This window comes from Nannospalax galili, unplaced genomic scaffold, assembly GCF_000622305.1.
Source record: "Nannospalax galili isolate Female #2095 unplaced genomic scaffold, S.galili_v1.0 scaffold107, whole genome shotgun sequence".
Classification (NCBI taxonomy): Eukaryota; Metazoa; Chordata; class Mammalia; order Rodentia; family Spalacidae; genus Nannospalax; species Nannospalax galili.
The window spans coordinates 2,332,117-2,353,190 of record NW_008358490.1 but is presented as its reverse complement, the minus strand read 5'-3'; the positions used below and the strand labels follow the sequence as shown (position 1 = coordinate 2,353,190).

Genomic DNA, 21,074 nt, shown 5'->3' with positions numbered 1-21,074 from the left:
TCAGGTTCTATTGACAGAGAGCATGAGAAGTTAGAAATGACATTTGCTCAGATGAATTTGCATTTCTTGACGACAACATCAATCCTCTGTAGGATATAACACCTACCTGGTTATAGAATAAATAAATCCCGGTGTCACGTTCTTGGTCAATAAGAAATGTTATCACACTTCGAACATTTTTTGCGCCTCTAAAAGTGGAAGGTAAGCAAGGCCACCACTCAAGAAATGGTTCTTTACCATAAAAACAAGCACTTGACTATGAAAGGAAAAAGGAAGAGTTAATGTTTCTGAAGCATAAATCTTAACTATTGTAGGAAAGAAACTAATAAATCACTGTGTTGTGACAGTCCACAAATCTCTCTCTCTTCCTGTCTCCCTCCCCCTTCCTCTCCCCTCCCCCTGGTCTCTCTCTCTCTCTCTCTCTCTCTCTCTCTCTCTCTCTCTCTCAGGCTTTTTGGGGTCAGAGTCATACTATACAAACTAGGCTGCCCTGGAACTCACTGTAGCCCAGGTTCATATTGAATTTGAGATTCTACTGCCTCTGCCCTCTGAGTGCTAGGATTATAGGTGTGAACTACCGCACCTGGCTCACAAATCATATTTTAAAATCTTTAGTATCTGTGCCTTTCTTCTGGGTGGATATGATCTCAGAAAATAGTGCAAAGTACCTCTTCTGATAATGGATTATTTGTTTAGAATCACTGTTTAATAGGTCTAGATTTAATCAAAGAAAGCATCTGCTATTAAACCCGTACATACAGATACCACTGGAAGTGGTTTAGCTTTTCTGTGTGCATGGATGTCATTTTTTTTTTTTTTTTTTTTTTTGGAGACGGGGCCTCCCTGTACCCCCAGCGGCCGTGGATCCACTAGGGAGACCAGGCTGGCCTAAACCTCACAGAGACCCGCCTGCCTCTGCTTCCCAAGTGCTGGGATTAAAGGTGTGCATGCACCACCATGCCTGGCCATGGATGTCATTTTTGAGAGCAATAACAATTCGGGACTGGAGAGATGACGCAGCAGTTAAGGGCACTGACTGCTCTTGCAGAAGACCCGGGTTTGATTCCCAGCCCCCACACAGTGGCTAAACAACCATGAGTAACTCCAGTTCCAGGGGATCTGACACCCTCTTTTGACCTCTGCAGGCATTGCTCAACACGGGTGCACTTATATACATGCAGGCGATACACTTACACACATAAAATAAAGTATTTTAAAAAGGAGTAATAACAATTCATGAAATCATGCCTAACAAAATTCCTACCTTTAAAATATTCAATATCATACCTCACTTAGAGTCCTGTTTCTGTCAAACGTGATAGTGATGTAATCAACTGTAAAATACAAAGGAACAGAAATGATAAACAGCATCAGCACTTAAAGAATTGTAAGGGTTAGTATTGATAAACTGGTGTCCATAAAAGCAATGACAGTTGCAGTGTAGATGTGTCACTTAAGCTTGGGCAATTCATATCATGTCTGTGTGTGACCAGTTGTGGTACTTGGTAATAGTCTCTGACTGGTGCAAAATGAGCTTCTTTGATGAATGGTGACTGGGATATTTGTTGCTGCAAGGTGAAGAACAGCTGATTTTCCTAAAACAAGGAACTCTAGATAGTTTGACTAGACCTCAGTGGATGGACTTGCATTGGGGGATGGCTGGGGACGCTAACAACACAATGGGCCTTAACAAGGATGACAGAGTATAAGGGCTCCAGTGGGGGGGGGGAGCTATGGGAGGGTGCCAGTAGGGATGAGGGTATAAAAATGATTAAGATTGAGATGTTCTATGTGAAATACACAAAAATTCAATAAAAACATTAAAAATGGCAGTTATTTACTATCAATTAACATATCCTTAGACATTTTTTTTTCACATTTAGGCAAGTGTATCTACCATTTTATTTTAAAAAGTTTGATTTTTTTTTTTGAGATGAGGTCTCCCCATAGCCCCAGCTGGCCTAGAATTTGCCAGTAGACCAGGCTGGCTTCAGTCTCATAGAGATCTGCCTGCCTCAGCTTCCCGAGTGCTAGGATTAAAGGCTTATACTATCACACCCAACTCAAATGTTTAATTTTTAACTCTATGTGTGTGTGTGTGTGTGTGTGTGTGTGTGTACAGGTACTTGTGGAGACCAGAGGTATCAGATCCTCCTGAAGTTGGAGATGCCATATGTGGGTCCTGATACCCAAACTCCAGTTCTCTGCAAAAGCAGCATGTTTTCTTAACCACTGAGCTACCTTGCAAGTCCTATCTTAATTTTTTTTCTTTTGAGAGGGTCTCAATATATAGCCCAGGCATCCCTCAAACTTGCCATGCTCCTGCTTCTGCCTCCTGAGAGTTACAGGAATACCAGGTGTGCACCACTACCGGGTCACTACTGGGCCTGGCTTTCTCATTTTTTCCCCTAAATTTTAGGCCATTAATTTATATATAAAAAGTTATCTTTACATTTTATTCAATTTTCATTGTATGACATTTTATTTAATCGGTATATTCTCTATATTGATAAAAGTCTACTAATATATCTTTAAAATTTACCTTCAAAATCTTCTCTGTTAGCAAAACACTTTTCATTATACCACAGTTTTCCTTTGATGTAGTCAACCTACATAAATAAATAAATGAAATTATCAACTGGGAAATATGTAGACCTAACATATTAAACAGAAAGAAACTTACTAAAAAATTTCAGTTTAGTCATTTGTGGATATGGGGGCAAATAAAAAGAGAAAAATTACATGCAAATAAAAGGTTGTAGGCCTATGACAAGAAACTGGAACATATTTTGAACAGTCACCAAAAAAGGAATACAAAGAGAAGAAACTGCACATGACTGGCATATTCATTGATGATTCTCTTGATTATGAGCTATCTTCCTAAAGCTACCAGAATCCCCTTAGCCTTTATCACAGTTACAATGGGGCATACATTTATTTTTTGTTCTTCATTTGCTGAGGTTGGGCACAGGGACTCTTCACAGAAACCTGACAGCAACAAGTAGTCACAAGCTAATGTGACTGCAAATTGGTCAGAAGAGCAGCTATCAAGAAAGTGAGACTATGTATGTTGGATATTAATTATAATCATTTGAGAAGGTTTGTTAGGGGAAGAATTTGACTTTCAAATTGCTATTATGATAAGGAAAACCTTACATTTTTTATAGATCAGTACTAAAATCTATATATCTTGCACACAAAAGCCTTTAAAATGTCCTAACATTGATTCTGGTGATGGTTATACAACTCGAAAATATACTAAATACCAATTGTACTATACATGTTAAAAGGGTAAAGTTTATAGAACTATATCTTCATAAAACTGCTAAATAAACAAAAAGGCCTTTTAAGACCAGATGGTCCATGATTTATTTGAATCATATTATATGAAATATATTAAAATTAAGTTGTTATATCAAAACTTTTGAGTTCTCATATAAATCTTCTGGTTTGCAGGATACAATAATTAACATTATTAATCTGGACAATTAATATAGAATCTTTATTGGTCACTGAACTATTCCTCTTTGTTCTGAAAATTCTTTTTTTAACAGGTACTTTGGAATGACACTGTCACCCCAAGTTGTGAGTTTTTATGACATCAGAAGAATCAGACAGAGGTGCAAGTCATGGGCTCAAGAAATAAGACCCTTTATTCTTATACATGAGCATAGAGAGCATCCCCCCAGGTGTGTAGGGACCTGGTCTCCGTTCTGGAAATTCTATTGCTCACCTTGTAGACCTTCTGGACCTCTTCTTGAGGGATCATCATTGCCCAGTGATTTTTCTTTTGGTCTTTTTGAGACAGGGTCTCCCTGTAGCCTCAGCTGTCCCGGAACTATGTAGACCAGGCTGGCCTTGAACTCACAAAGATCTGCCTGCCTCTACCTCCCAAGTGCTGGGACTAAAGGTGTGAGCCACCACACCTGGTTGTCCTGTGATTTTTAATGTTTCCCTGAATGGTTTGAGAAATTTCTTCACTTTTATCTTCTGTAGTATTGGTCTATATCTAACCAATGGCTAGTCTATGCTTCAGTTTATTTAATTTTAATTTCAATTTTAGTACTTTAACCCAAAAAGTGTTTTTATGCTGTGCAAACTCCTTATGTATGTTGGATGCCTTTGTTTTTATTCCTAATATCTCATTGCCTCTGACACAGCATGGCAGGAGCTCAGGGTATGTGTATGAAATTGCTTTACTAGGTGAATTGTGTTGCTCTTGTTCAGTTGTTGCCCTGTCCATCAGCATTCTAGTATATCTCTTGATTCTAATGATTGTATTCTATTGGGGTGCCAGGCTACTTTAGAGATTTTTGGTTTGTTGCTTTTTATATGTACGAGTGCTTTGCCTGCAGCTCTTAGACATATTTTGAAGGGAGGGCTCAAGGGTGGTTTTTAGAACACCTCGAATTGTGGCAATGCCAGAATGGGAGAAGACAAAGTGCGCTTTACCCTCTGGGCTGCCCTTTCTTCATGCAAGAGTCTCAAATTAGCAAGCCTTCCTTTCTAGCAGGGATCCATCAGCCTGCCGCCTCAGCCAGGCTCAGAGAGAACTCAGGCTTCCCTTCTAGGCTTCTCTTCAGTTCCCCTGAAGACACACTCTCACTCCTACTGATGAGAAAATCCTTTCAGTAATTCCTGTTGCTCTGCAGGCTGAGATTTCTCTCTATACAATCCTCTGCCTTCCTATCCTCTCTGCTGTATGTTGCCATGTGCCACATTCTCACTGTTTTAGTTTAGTTTCTATTGCTTAAACAGAGTATCTGAGGCTGAGTAAATCATTTCTATACTATATTGTTTCAATATAATGACAAGAAATAAAAGTCTGTACATTGGGTACTTCATGATACTGGGAATTGAACCCAGAGTTTGTGCTGCAAGGCAAATTCTCTAGCCTGTGCTACATCTCCAGTCTCCCTAATATTTTTGGTTGGCAGTTTTTTGAATTTGAGCAAGTTAATCTGCAAATAAGGAGGTTGGTTATTCCCATTTATTCTTTCAATTATAAATCAGTTTTGCCTATTGGGTTTTCCCAGTTCTCTGTTTCATTTTTTTCTGTTAATACATTACTATGAGACTTGCAGCCCTGAGTTCTGTCCCTTAGACTCCCTAGGGCCCCTCTAGTCTTGGCAGGGCAAGTCATTCCCCACCATCTCAGCTCTCAGCCCAGCCCAGATCTTCAGAACCCTTTCCCACCCCAGATGTGCAGTCCTGAACTCTTGTCACTGAGGCCTTCTTGCACTCTGCCATCTGAACTCTGTTTGCCCCAGACCTGCGAACTCCCACCCTAACCTATTGGCTAACCTGTTCACCCAGCAGCCCCCACCCTACCCTGTTTCTCCAGTATCCTGTGCAGTCAAGCCTGGAATCTCAATTCAAAAGTTGCACCTATCTCTAGCTGTACTGAGACTGCTTCTTTCACCCCACTTGTAAGATAAAGTGGCCCCCAAACTGAACATCAAGCACTATTCAGCAGGGTCATAACTTGACAAGTTGGGGAAGCAGCAAATAAGATACAAATAAACATTCAACAAGGATGAGATTACTTGCTCATATCAAGATATACCACCACATAAGTCCAGATGTCCATGTCTCAGCAAAAAACCACAAACAACATGAATAGCCAAGATAATATGGCTACTACAGAAATTAACAAACTATCTTAAGGTTTCCTGAGGGTGACTTCAAAATAGCAATTATAAATATGTTCAAGGAACTCAAAGAGGATATGAATAAAAAACTGAATCAAGACTGTGAAAACACAGTTGAATGAAATAACTAAACAATTCAAAACGTGAAACTAGAATTCAATAAAGAGATAGACTCTTTGAAGAAAAGCCAAACTGAAATAAAATTTGAAATAAAACCTCAGGAACTCAAAGCTTAGAGAAGAGAAGCAAAAAGGAAGCAGAGGAAATGGAGCAGAGAATATCAGATCTTGAAGACAAGGTGGGGGAAAGGAATTGCATCAAATAACCCAGGAGTGGAATATGCAAGACCTCTGGGATACTGTAAAAAGACCAAGACTACAAATCGTAGACATTGAAGAGGGAGAAGAAACCCAGGTCAAAGGTGCAGAAAATATTTTTAATAAAAGCATAGAAGAAAAAATGTCAAACCAATGGAAAGAGATACCTATCAAGGTACAAGAGGCACACAGAATATCGAGTAGACAGGTCTAGAAAAGAAATTCTTCATATCATATAATAGTCAAAACACTAAATGTACAGAACAAAGAAAAGGTATTGAAAGCTGTGAGAGAGAAAAATCAAGTCACATACAAAGGCAGGCCCATCAGAATAACAGCTAACTTTTCAATGGAGACTATGAAAGCCAGAGGACATGGATAAATGTTATACAACTCATGAAAGAACAGATTCCAGCCCAGACTACTATGCCCAGCAAAGCTATAAGTTGTAATTGAAGGAGAAAGAAAAACTTTCCATGATAAAAATGGATTTAAGGCATTTATGTCCACAAAATCAGCCCTACAGAGGATACTGGATGGAATACCTCAGTCAGAAGTGAAGATTAAACACTCTTGAGAGAACACAAAGAAAAAATAAATTATTCCAAAACAGTCAACCAAAAGAAGTCTAAGAAAACAGCACTACAACACCAACATAACAAGAATTAATAAACATTGGTCAATAATAGCCCTCGGGCTGAAGAGATGGCTCAGTGGTTAAGAATACTGGTTGTTCTTGCAGAAGACCCTGGTTAGAATCCCAGCACCCACATGGCAGCTAGCTAACAACTGTCTGTAACTCCAGTCTCAGGGGATCTGACAGCCTCTTCTGACCTCCAATGGCATTGCATGACTCAGGTGCACTTACCTACATGTAGGCAACACACACCTACACATAAAAACAAATAAATAAATAAAAAATAAATAAATAAAATTTAAAAAATGGTCCTCAATATTAATGGTCTGAATTCCCTAGAAAAAGACACAGATTAACCAATTGGATTAGAAAACAGGATCTACCAATTTGTTGCCTCAAAGAAACACACCTCACCAACAATCATTGACACCACCTTAGGGTAAAAGGCTGAAAAAAAGATATTCCAAGAAAATGGAACTAAGAAACAATCAGGTGTAGCTATTATAATATCTGACAAAAATAGTCTTCAAACTAAAACTAGTCAGAAGGGACAGGGAAAGTCACTTCATACACATTAAAGAAAAATCCACTAAGAAGAAATTACAATCCCAAACATGTATGCACCTCACACAGGGCATCCAATTTCATATAAGAAAAATTATAAGTGCTAAAATCTCACATTGACTCCAACATAGTGATAGTGGGTAACTTCAGTACCCTGCTGTCACCAATAGACAGGTCAAACAGACGAAAACTAAACTAAGACACCCTGGAGTTAAATAACACCACAAATCAAATGGATTTTCAGATATCTATAGAACATTGTACCCAAACACTAAGAAATATACTTCCTTCTCAACAGCCCACAGAACTTCAAAATCAACCATACATTAGGCCACAGAGCAAGTTTCCACAAACTTATGAAAACCAAAATATCATCTTGTATTCTATTTAATGACAATGGAATGAAGCTAGATTATCAACAATTATAAAATGGGAAAAAATACAGAAATTCATAGAAGCTAAACAATATATTACTGAATGAAAAGAAAACTGGATCGTGAGAAAAGGGAATTAAAAATTTCTTAGAATTGAATGAAAATGAAAACACAACATACAAAAATGAAGGCAGTCCTAAGAGGAAAATTTATAACATTACGTGCCTACACCAGAAAATTAGAAACAATTCATATAAATAAATTAATGATGTATCTAAAAGCTTTGAAAAACAAAGAACAAACAACACCTAAAAAGAGTAGATGGAAAGAGATAAAATCAAGACTGAAATGATTAATGAAATAGAAATGAAGAAAACAGTACAAAGAATCAATGAAGCAAAGAGTTGGTTTTTTGAAAAGATTAATAGGATTGATAAAACTTTAGCCAAATTAACCAAAAGAAAGAGAGGATTCAATTCAAATGAACAAAATCAGAGAGGAAAAAGTAAACATTACAACAAACCCAGAGGAAATTCAGAAAACCCTAAGGACTTACTTTAAGAATCTATATTCCACAAGCTAGAAAATCTAGAAGAAATGGACCCATTTGAAGATATGTATGCCCTACCAAAATTAAATCAAAATTATTTATAATTTTAACAATCCCATAACAACCAATGAAATAAATACAGTAATAAAAAATCTCCCAACTAAAAAGAGGCCAGGGCCAGATGGATACAGCACAGAATTCCACCAAACCCTGAAAGAGAACTAATACCAGTATTCCTCATATTATTCTAGAAGACAGAAAATGAAGGAATTCTCCCAAAGTCCTTCTATGTAGCTAGTATTACCCTAATACCAAGCCATGCAAAGACCCAACAAAAATGAAAATTGTAGATTAATCTCTCTGATGAACATAGATGCAAAAGTTATCAATAAAACACTCACAAACTGAATACAAGAACACATCAAAAAGATTGTCCACTATGATCAAGTTGGTTTCATCTGAGAGATGCAAGGATGGTTAAACATGTAAATCCATAAATATAGGGGGCTGGAGAGATGGCTCAGCATTTAAGAGCACTGACTGCCCTTGCAGAGGACCTGGGTTTGGTTCCCAGTACCCACATGGCAGGTAACAACAGTAACTCCAGTTCCAGGGGTATCCGATGCCCTCTTCTGACCTCTGTGTGCATTTTACAACACTGTTGCACTTACATACCTGCAGGCAATACACTCATACACATAAAAATAAAATTAACAAATAAAACAAGAGATGTAATCCACCACATAAAAAGACTCAAGGACAGAAACCACATGATCATCCCACTAGATGTAGAAAAGGCCTTTGACAAAATCCAATTCATGATAAAAGTCAGGGAGAACCTAGGCATACTAGGGACATATCTCAACATAATAAAGGCAATATACCACAAGCCCACAGCTAACATCATACTAAATGGAGAAAAACTGAAAGCATTCCCATTAAAATCAGGAACAAGAGCTGGAGAGATGGCTCAGCAGTTAAGAACACTGACTGTTCTTGCAGAAGACCCAGGTTTGAATTCCAGCACCCACATGGCAGTTAACAATTGTGTGTAACTCCAGTTCCAGGGGATCCTATAGCCTCTTCTGTTCTTCGTGGGCATTGGACGACATGGGTACACTTACCTATATGCAGGCAATACATGCATACACATAAAATAAAAGTAATAAAATATTTTTAAAATCAGGAACAAGACAAGGATAGTTACTTTCTCTGTTCCTGTTCAATACAGTACTTGAAGTCTTAGCTAGAGCAATAAGACAAATGAAGGGGATATAAATTGGAAAGGAAGTCAAAGTATCCTCATTTGCAGATGACATGATTCTATACATAAAGAACTCTAAAGACTCCACCAGAAAATTCCTGGAGCTGATAAATACATTCAGCAAAGTAGCAGGATATAAAATTATAACCCCCAAATCAGTAGCCTTTCTATATACCACCAACATACATACCAAGAAAGAAATCTGAAGAACAACTCCATTCATGATAGCCTCAAAATCCATAAAATATCTTGGGATAAATCTAATAAAGGAAGTGAAGGACTTGTACAATAAAAACTTTAAGACATTGAAGAAAGAAATTGAAAAAGATTCCAGAAGATGAAAAGATCTCTATACTCATGGATTGGTAGGATTAATATTGTGAAATGGTCATCCTACCAAAACCAATCTACAAATTTAGTGCCATATCCACTAAAATTCCAAGACAATTCTTCACTGAAATTGAAAAAATAGTATTAAATCTCATATGGAAACACAAAAAAACTCAGGATAGCCAAAATAATCCTGAAAAATAAAAGAACTGCTGGAGGCCTCACCATCCCTGATCTGAAATCATACTACAGAGCTACAGTAATAAAAACAGCATAGTACTGGCATAAAAACAGATACATTGATCAGCGGAATAGAATTGAGGACTCAGATTTAAATCCACTCATTATATAGCCACTTGATTTTTGACAAAGGATTAAAAAATACATACAATATGTTCAATAAATGCTCCTGGCCAAACTGGATAAAGGCGTGTAAAAGAATGAAACTAGATCCCTATCTCTCACCATGCACAAAACTGAACTCCAAATGGATCAAGGACCTCAACATAAGACTCAATACCCTCAATAAGACAGAGGAGAAATTAGGGAATATATTGGAACTTATAGGCACAGGAAAGGATTTTTCTGAATAGGATTTGTATAGCTCAACAACTCACAAATGGGACCACATGAAACTAAAAGTTTTCTGTATGTCAAAGGACATCATCATTAAAATGAAGAGGCAACACACAGAATGGGAAAACTTTTGTACCTGCTATACCTCTGATTGAGAATTAGTATACAGAATATACAAAGAACTAAAAAAATGAAACATCAAAACCCAAACAACTCAATTAAAAAGTGGGGCATTGAGCTGAACAGGAAGTTCTCTAAAGATGAAATGCAAATTGCTAAGAAATATTTAAAAAGGTTCAACAATTCTAGTCATCAGGGAAATGCAGATTAAAACCACTTTTAGATTTAATCTTAGCCACTCAGAATGGCTAAGATCCCCAACATGAACACCAACAAGCGCTGGTGAAGATGTGGGGAAAGGAGAACTCTTATCTAAAGTTGGTGGTAGTGAAAACTGGTGCATCCACTATGGAAATCAATGTGGAGATTCCACAAAAAGCTCTAAATTTATCTACCAAATGTCACTGTTAAGTATATACCCCAAAGACTCTATACCCTACTATAGAAATGCCTATCCATCCATTTTCATTGCTACCCTTTTCATAACAGCCAGAAAGTGGAAACAACCTAGATGTCCATCAGATGATTAATAGATAATGAAGGAATGGTAATATACACAATGGAATATTATTCAGCTCTTAAAAAGCAAAATTATGAAATTTGCAGGTAAATGGATGGAACTGGAAACAATTATCCTGAGTGTGGCAACCTAGACCTAGAAAGACAATGTCACATGTTCCCTCTCATAGCTGGGTGGTAGCTTTGAAGTCTTAGATATGCTGTTTCAATTTGAAAATCCAGAGAGGTCAAGAAACTCAAATGACCATGGGCATATAGGGGTCAGCTTCCTGGGAGGGTGGTAGAATGCAGTGATAAGAAGGGGCAAAGGGGAACATTAGAGTAGGGTTAAATGGGGTGGGGAATGGGAGGGCAGGAGAGGAGGGAGTATGGGGAGGGATTAAGTAACACTAAAGGCCTTTAGAAAAAGCTATATGGAAACCTATCACTATAGAAGCTTCTTAAGTATATACATACACATTATAAAAAGAGATTAAAAGGAGTGTTACCTTGTAACAGGGGATATTGCCCCTTCTAGATAACATAGGCTAATGAAAAAAATCTCAATGCCAGGAATGGACTCCTTCTCTAGAAGCTATTGACCAGGGGTCCCAAAGACCCTCAAACAATACTGGCCATTGTCTCTGCTCTTGATTACCTGCCAGACCTGGATGGTAAGTAAGACCCTATTGCTAAAGACAGTATATACATGAGTTGTAGAACAAACAAGGAGAAATCAAGTTGGTGCCAACTTCAGAGCCTCATCTCTACTGGCTAGCATTCACAGTGCTGAAAAGTGCTACACATGCTACAGGAAGGAAAAAAAATAATCATCAACCCTACCCAGCTTGTGAATCCTGTAAACTATAACGACAATTGGCCTAGCAAGATATCCCGCTGATGCAATAGTGGCATGAATATTATGGGAATAACAATGACTCTTTAATTGGATTTAAGGCCTGCTTCCTAGGATGGAGCCCATATTTGATATTAATATCACATTTAGGAACCTGATGCTAGACAGGTCATAGAAGACAGGGGAGAGCCTAATATTAGTTTTCTACTAAATAGCCATCTTGTTAAACTTACTCCTAATGACTTATTGTTATAACCCATATATGAATGCATCTCTCAACTCTCACCAGAGAAGTTTTCTTATGCAACAGATGGTGATTAACACAGCTGACCCACAGCTGACCAATGTGCAGTGAACAAGAAGCTACAGAGTACTTATCCTGAATAGGACACCTATACCAACTTCTGCCTCCCAAGGCTCAGGGATCATTGTGGGGTGGAAAGATTGTAAAAGTCAGAGGTGGTAGATGATCACAAGGAAACAGTTTTCCAGACAGCTAGTCAGCTACTCACATGTACTCACAGCAATGGTGACAGCATGCACAAGTCCCAGTGCAAGCTCAAACCAGACAAAATCCCAGCACAGACATGGGGAAGTGGGTAAGAAGTACCAACTCAATTTAAGGAAGTTTTGGCAACTGGGAGTGGGAGAGACTGTCTTTTTCAAGGATGGGGTTCTTGATAGATTAACCAGGCTCCAGTAGATGGACCTAACTGAAGGACATTTGGGGACACAAATTAGACTCTATAGGCATTATTATATATGATAGGGTACATTAAATGGGGAGGGGTGAATAGGGGAAGTGCAGATAGGGGAGGGGACCTAAGTATCATCAAATTATACTGTATGAAAAATCACAAAAATTCATTTTTAAAGGCATACAATTATGTTGAAGAAAAGACAAAAGTTGTCCCAACTGCTTTTTCCAGAAGTGAGTTTGATGATCCTTTTGAATGAGAAGAGTTAAAATGAATACCTCTTTTTTTGTTTGCAACATTATTTTAGAGTGAAGTTTCACAAAATCTCTTAGTGTTCCAACCATTTGAGGGAAAAAAGAAAAATATCTTCAAAGGGACTGCATTGGAAAATAAGTAGTAGGTATGTACTGTAGTAAAAATTATAATGACCAAAAATACATTAATATTACAATAAGTCAGTTCTATTGGCCGCCTGAAAAATAAGTGCTGTTTCTTCCTTGTAGTGATTATGTGAAACACAGAACAGACTGGAAGGGATATGCCAAGGGTCTAGGAATGAATACTAATAATGTTGTTTGCAGTTTCCAAACCACCAATGCATGCTCATATGTGGATGAGAATGACCTTGTTGAATGAAAAAAAAAAAAAGATTTCTGTGACAGAGAAGGAAGGTTACTGATGGAAGAATATTTCCCCTAAGAGGGCAGAAGTAGAGCTGTGGCTAGATTATATGGTATCTTCTTTTTTGTGTAAAACATAAGTGCCCTTTCTCTAGGTACAGACCAGCACCTGCACAGATAGACTGGGAAGTAAAACTTTTGTCAGATTCTAGCTCCTCACTCTTTTCTTGTGCAGAACATGTCCTGAGCAATCTCAGCAAGCCAAGAAAGAATAAACTAGGAGGGAAGAGGGTGGCCTCTGAAATGAAGAGGACCCTGATGGTTAGGAAAAGAATTTAAGTTTAAACTGTAAATAATGTTGTAGAAGCAGGAAAAATAAATATTGTGAATTATTAATTTACAAGTTACCAAGTTAATAGATATCTTCTAAATCAGTCTTAGGAATAAAAAACTTCTTACCCTCTCAAAACCACAAAAGTTAGCCCTGGAAAGCTGGAAGAGGAGGGGTGGGGAGAGGGAGAGGAAGGAGGAGAAAAAGAAAGTTAAAAATCTGTTTGTCCTCTAGGTGTTAGTAGCATTAAAAATGTAGAAAACAGCATATTTTAAAATGAAATGGAGATCTTCTTTAAAGGATAAAAAGTCATTCAATTTTATGTCTTACAGGGTTTACACTGAGTTCAATACTATATAACTGTATTAATACTGTATAACTGCCAACTGTGAACCTAAAAATTTACAGCCACTTTTGAAAGAGATGTATCCTTGCTCTGGAATGTGTGACTGAATATGTTAAAGCTGTAATGAAATGCTTCTTCTAATCATGTGGCTATTAAATAAAAAATTTTAAAAAATCTGTTTGCATATCATAAAGCACAACAAAACATAGTAATTTAAGTTATACCAAAAGAAATTTACACTTTTTTTCTATTCCAATGGATAGATGGCCAAGCACATATGTAGCCCCTGACATTTTATCTTGGAAAGAATTTCATGGTATGCCATATATTTCCCTTCTCAATCCTATAATTTATGTTATCTTTTTATTTCTTGCTATGCCTTCCTTCTTGAGGAAACTTTCCATTCTCTTCTGTAGCTAGACCTGTCTAAACAGCCCCAATTCTGCTTTTCCTTGCTTCATGGTGGAATAATTTTTAGTTGCACCGTCAACAGAGGATCCAACAGAACTGAGCCTCAGTTGTCCACAGGATTCTTTATTCTGTTTTTATGATTCAGTTATTTTTATTTGATGTGTATGAGTATTTTGCCTGCATGTATCTAAATGCATCCATGCATGCAGTGCCTGAAGAGGTCTAAAGAGGGCATTGGATTCCCTGGAACTGGAGTTATGAACAGTTGTTAGCTGCCATGTGGGTGCTGGGAACCAAACTCAGACTCTCTGCAAGAGCAGCCTGTGCTCTTAATTGCTGAGCATCTTTCCAACCCTCATGGATTGTTTCTTTGACAACATGTTTGTTTGTTTGTTTGGAGACAGGGCCTCCCTGTAGCCCCAGCTGGCCTGGAACTCACTGTGTAGACCAGTCTGACCTTGATCTCACAGAAATCCTCTTGCCTCTCTGCCTCCTGACTGTTGGAATTAAAGGCATGTACTGCCACACCTGACCTTGACAACACTTTTAATTTGTCATCTTTAATACTATATTTAGCTATATAAATTACATTATAGCATTTTAGGAACATAGAGATATAAATAAATAGATAAATAAGTAGATAGATGATATATTTTCTATTGTATATATTTAAAACCTACTATAAATGTGTACAAGAAAACCAGCACCATTTTTGAATTATAAATTCAATGCTACGAGGCAAAGGAAAAGTTTCTGTATTATACTTCACTTTTTTTTTCCACTTCTAAGATACACTATTCATAACTCAACTGCGAAATATTTCTTTTTATGTCACAAAAATATTTAGTGTTAGCAATTAATTACAAAAAGGTTTACATACCTTTAAGTATGAGGTAAGTGGATAGCGAAGATCTGTACTTACAAAAAGACCCAAAGAGGTGAGGAGAACCAAAAAGCGATTTGTTAAAACCATATCTATCAGTGTAAGCCCTTTGTGTTCTAAAAAAGAAATCAAATCACACCATGGGTTGAAATGGAAAGAGTGAGTTCTTTAGCAAACACATTTTATAAATACTGATCCAATGTTAATATAAATGAAATGCTGAAGATGAAGGCGGCCAGAGAAATTACCTTCTTTAAGTTCATCATAGATACTATTTGTCAGGTCATACCATATGGTTTCATCATACTTCCAAAATCCAGAAAATGTTACGCCAATGAAAATACCTATCATGAAGGGAAAAGGAAATGAAAAGTCAGGCAACTTTACAGAGCTCAGTTCTATGAAGACGAATCTGCTCTATCTTCCAACCCAGTCTCCTTCACACCTCACCTCTCCTCAGTATGAATCTTACTTCTCAAGGCTTTGGAAACATGAAGTAGATGTCAGCTACACCATAGGGTTTTAGTGAACTACCTCACTGATACCTATGATAGTTACCTCTGGGCATAATACGTCCTTAAGGTAAATCCTTGTAATGTATTGGTTTATCCTAAAAGTATCATTCAAGCTGTACTTGTTAGTAAGTATTCTGTTTATGTTGAAGGAGAACAGAATGTGCCACTATAGACTATGCAACTTGGGCAACAGAATCGAGAGAGAGGCCCTGAACTCCTTTTATTTCCCTAAAAAGTAGGGCATAAATGTTACCTTGAGTCAGGAAATGAAGATTTTTATCCCTGAACATAGAGAATAGACACTGTATTAGTTACTTTTCCTGTTGCTGTGATAAAATACTCTTAAAAGTAGATTAAAAAGAAAAAGAGCTTTTTGCCTGATCTTTTTGATTTTTGGAAGGTACAGTCCATCCTGATGGAAAAGTCATGCTGGCAGGAGCTTGAAGAGGCCGCTGCATTTGCAGTCATGAAGCAGAGGGATAAATACTTGTGCTCAGCTTGCTTTCTTGTTTTTACGCAGTCTAGGACTTCAGCCCATGGAATGATATTCCCAGCATTTAGGGTGGGTCTTTCCACCTAACCTAATCTAGATAACCCCTCACAAGCATGCGCAGAGGTTTGTCTCCTAGGCAATTCTAGATTCTGTCAAGGTAACAGTCAGTATTAACGAACACAGATGCCTTTAGTCCCAGCACTCAGGAAGCAGAGGCACATAGATCTCTGGTCTACATAGCAAGTTCCAGGTTAACTGAGTCTATAGGGAGACTCTGTCTCAAGAAGACCAACCAGGTGGATAGATGTTAAGAACACTGGTTGTTCTTGCAGAAGACCTGGGTTCGAATCCCAGCACCCACATGGCAGCTAACAACTGTCCATAACTCCAGTCCCAGGGGATCTGACAGCCTCTTCTGACCTCTGCGAGCATTGCATGACATGGGTGCACTTACTTACATGCAGGCAATATACACATACACATAAAATAAAAATAATAAATAAAAATTTTGAAAAAGACCAACCAACCAATAAACAAACAAATACATAAATAAATAAGGTGGAGAGCAATTGAGGAAGACATCTGAAGTCAACGCCTGGCTTTCACATGTATGCATGTACATGTGCACACACATGCACACAAAAACCCACATTGGTATATGTGTATATACCCCACCCCACATACACAAAAAAGAAAAACAATTGCTAAAGCCTCCTGAAAACCTCTTAAGGTAAAGTATGTTGCCAAAACTGACCCCATCTTTCTTAGGCTGTAACAGGGAATGTTGAGTCTTTTGTGTTTTAAATAAGGACTGCTAATCTGAAGTTTTGTCAACAGGCATAATTCATGGACTAGATTGCTAAAGACACCTGACAATCGAAAACATACACTTTGTTTCCATGATAGGAATGTAGGATAAATCATATTTGAAGTGTGTACTTTAGCCCTCAATTCTTTACCTTTGTAGGAAAAGCTGTAGAAAGACATTGTTGCCTCCTTTCTCCAAGAAGAAGGGAGTGAAAGGTAAACTTGTCTTTCCCAAGCATTAAATCTAGTTTTACAGACTGTGGGCTTATTCTAAGTGGGACTGATTATAGGTGCTCAGCATAATATCACATGATCAAACTTGTTCAAAGATTAGAAATATTTAATGGTGAAATAAGTAACAAATATTATGCAGGTCAATATTTTGAGGTGAAACTTAAGTTACAGACTATTGTCCATGAAAAGATGTTCAAAATTGTATTCCAAGCTTCAAAGTTGATTTAGGCCATTGTAAGTTTGAGTTTGACTTTTATTCTAATAGCAAAGCGAATCTGAAGCCTCTGGATGTTTGAAGAAGGGAAGTGCTGTAATCAAGTTTATAGTGGAGAATATCACTCTAGTTGATGTATGAAGGGTGGGTTGTAACATTTGGGTCAGCAATGGAACTGGAGAGTACCTTTAAAAGGCTGCATTAGTCTAGCAGACAATATTGAGTTGACAAAGGTTTTAGCAGAGGAAAGAAGTGGTCATGGGAGCTGCACCCTGGAGAAAGCATCATTCTAGGGTGTTGTGAGAGTAAAGCAGTCAAGAAGGTGTCCTGCGTTTTCAATTTGACAAACAGGATGCTAATTGGGTAAGGAATACTGGGTAGGAACAAATTTAGAAGGTGATGAATCAAGAGCACTAGATCACACTGTATTTAAGAGGAAATGTGAACTAGAGACTTGGATACAGGATGTAATCAGTCTTAGAGGAGCAGTCAACACTAGCAGTATAGATTGAAGAATTTTAAATTTACAGATGGTATTGCTACCATGATCCTGGACTGGGAGGGAGGGATAGAAATAGAGATAGAGAGACAGAGATAGAGACAGAGATTGGATGGATGGATGGATGGATGGATGGACGGGTGGGTGGATGGACGGATGGAAAGATAGATGATAGATGATAGACAGATAGATAGATAGATAGATAGATAGATAGATAGATAGATAGATAGATGGAAAGATTTTATAAGAAAGGATATGCAGGAATAGAGTTCTAGGTCCATAAGCATTTAGGAACCAGCCTAGCAAACTAAGGAGTGACCAATGAGGTAAGATAAAAATCAATGAAGGCATTGTCAAGAACACTCCTGAAGAGGAAGTGTCTTGAGGACAGAGGCTCACTGTGTTAATACTACTGGGGTTCAAATTAGAATGAGTTTGAAGAATAGGAACTGGCAACATGGAGATCATGGATAATCTAGACAAGAACTGTTCTGTAGATTAGTGGAAGCAAAAGTCTGATCTGCTGTGGAGAGAAGAAAAATGGGAGGTGAAAAAGGAGCTCCATCCAAAGTTCATTCTTCCTGTAGACTTTCCTGTGAAGGATCAGAGGGGTGGGGGATGGGAGTAAGCATGATACATGAAGTTACTGTTTAAGATAGGGGATGTTGGGCTTTGTTGGTAGACTGATGGATAAGATCCAGGGAGCAGGGAGAGCAGGATGGTGCAGGAAAGAAAGGGGAAGTTCGGGATAGACTCAGACGTCTGCAAGTGGCTGGACTAGAATGAGGTACAAATTGTGAAGGGTGGCCTTTGACTGTGACAAGGCCACTTCTCACCAAGAATGCCACAAGGAGAAAGGAACACACGCCAGTAGCAATGCTGGCTGGGCAGCAGGTCAGCAGATGCAATGATCAGAGAGTTCCTGTGGTAAATACTTCTTTGTAAAGCATTAGATAAAGGTGTTACTGAGCATGAGAGGGGTAAAGGTGATGCTGAGTGTTTGAGGTATGGAGAATGTGATGTCACCTTACAGGGTAGGGGGATAAATATACCAAGGAAGAGTGCTAGGCTCGGATGTCTAGGCGGTGCTGAGTGCCCTCCTGTGATCTGTGGTCATAAACTGAAAGTGAAACTAACCAGTGGACTTTTAAACTGGAACCAGTGAGCAAATATTTTCCAGCAACACGGTGCTTTACCAGGACAGGTGTTCTTAACACAGGTGGGCCTTACAAGGAATAATGAAGAACAAGGAAACTGGCACAGGGAAAGCTGCAGGGGAGATAACATCACTAGAAACGGTGACATTGTTAGAGAAGAGGAGGTCAAGAAGGGGCCTTGAAATTGGGTTTGGCATGATCATCTGTGTGGCTAATGAAGCCATGGAAAATAGTGACAGAAATTAAGGTGGAGGGTGAGGCAGACACCAGAGGCCAACCTCATCAGTGAATGTGCATGAATATGGCAGTGTGTGGGGTGATAGGGAGGAGAGGGGGTATGTATCACCATGTGCTGGCAGCCAAGCAGAGTTAGAAGGAAGTTAAGTATGAGTTCAAGGGTGCTGGGAGTTTTGAAGGAAAGAGGGGAGTAATTATCAATTAGTAGCCCTAAGGAGCAAGGCAACAATGTGACCTTGCCTTTGAGCTGCGTTACCTGGGAAAGGGCTGTAGGGTAAAGATTGTTACTTGGGTGGCAGACTACTATTCATGGCAAGAAAGTTAAGGGACTATTGGGGGAAAGCTAGTGGCATGGGGGAGTTTGTTGATGACACAATTGCTGTTCCTTTCTCTCTCTCTCTCCTCTGCTCTTTCCTCCTCTCTTCCTTTCATCTTTGTGTCTTTCTGTTCATCCTCTCCCCCTTTCTTTCTTTCCTTCTTTCTCTTGAGATAAGGTCTCACTCTGTAGCATAGGGTGGTCTGAAACTCACTATGTAGCCCAGGGTGCCCTAAAACTAGCAGGTATCCTCTTGCTCAGCCTCTGAGTGTTGGGATTATAGTTTCAAGACCCCACGCCTAGTTAACAGAATATAATTTCTAATAAGGGATGTGGGTAGCTAGAGACAGAAGGAATTTGGAAAACTGTATTTGGAATTGGATATGGCAAATGATCTGGGAGACTGGGATTTCTGGGGTGACTGCTGGGAGACCGGATGGGATGCCTTAAAAGTGCTATAGAGAAGGAAAGTGAGTAACAAGTTTACCATTCCCACAATTAACTCCACATGGCATAAAGGCCACAGAGGACGAACAAAGGCCCCATCAAGGACCTGCTAGGTTAGGCAGTGGCAACTCGGTACTGTGGGAACTTCAGATTTTGCTTCAGAATAGTAGTGGGCATCTAAGGGGAAAGTAGCTTCATTTAACAAATAGGTTACAGATTATTTTCTTGAAAGGCTGAGGTGGTCTGGTGACTGTGGACTCAGGAAGTCAAAACTATTCCTTGCCTCTTCTGACTGCCAGTTGAACAGCATGAGTGAGCTTAAAGAGCTGAGCATGACTGCTCTCCTGTGGTGCAACGATAGTTGGTAGGTATTGGTGTCTAGATTAAGAGAAAGAGGAGGTCCTAGCATGGTATCCATGGAACAAAGTTTCCATTGGGGTTGACATAATGTCTGGTATAGGACAGCAGAGGGAGGTGAGGCAACATGATTTACGACTAAGCTAATTCAGCAGAAGCAGATACACAAATCTCAAGATGAGTAACAGACTCCAAGCCATTAGAAATCATAAAAATTTGGGGAAGATTTGTCTATTCCTAAACCAAGACACACTGTTTGATCTATTACTTTATTATAAATCACAGCAGAGTAAGCCTTTGTATTTGGTTCTTCTCTAAAATTTTGTTTCCTATGGGTGATGTGTCACACATACGAATTTGGGGATTGACATTAATTTCTCTTCTTCCCCCCAAAAAGAACCTTCACAAAAAACAATGTATTTTTTTTGGAATTGTACTGAATTGGTTGATAATTTTTTTATATTTCATTTTTATTGAATTTTTGCAAATTTCATGCAATACATTTTGATCTTATTTATACCCCTCCCCTATGCATACTTCCCCCATAACCCTCCCCCCACTGGATTTCATGCATTCTGTCACATACGTTAAGGCTTATTGAGCCATGTTTGTGTTCCTAAATGTCCCTTTGAATGAGTCCATCCGTTAGAGCCTAACCAACCTATTTAGTGTCATTCCCTTAAAGAAAACCCACTTTCCCTCCACAAGTAGTCATCAGTTGCCAGTAGTTCCTCAGCTACAGGTGGGGCTCCTTGTCCATTCACCCAGTTCT

At 38.6% G+C, this 21,074-nt stretch overlaps 1 protein-coding gene across 1 annotated transcript in view; it reads right to left on the bottom strand.

Moving 5' to 3' along the window:
- Positions 1–21,074, bottom strand: part of Catsperb (cation channel sperm associated auxiliary subunit beta) — a 116,601-nt gene that overhangs the window by 62,626 nt on the left and 32,901 nt on the right. Inside the window, exons 7-12 of the mRNA XM_008821753.1 lie at positions 15,275–15,370; positions 15,024–15,142; positions 13,515–13,547; positions 2,543–2,609; positions 1,288–1,334; positions 107–256 (exon numbers count right to left, since the gene is read on the bottom strand). Of these exons, the coding sequence (XP_008819975.1) occupies positions 107–256; positions 1,288–1,334; positions 2,543–2,609; positions 13,515–13,547; positions 15,024–15,142; positions 15,275–15,370 (512 nt within the window). The remainder of the gene's footprint in view (positions 1–106; positions 257–1,287; positions 1,335–2,542; positions 2,610–13,514; positions 13,548–15,023; positions 15,143–15,274; positions 15,371–21,074) is intronic.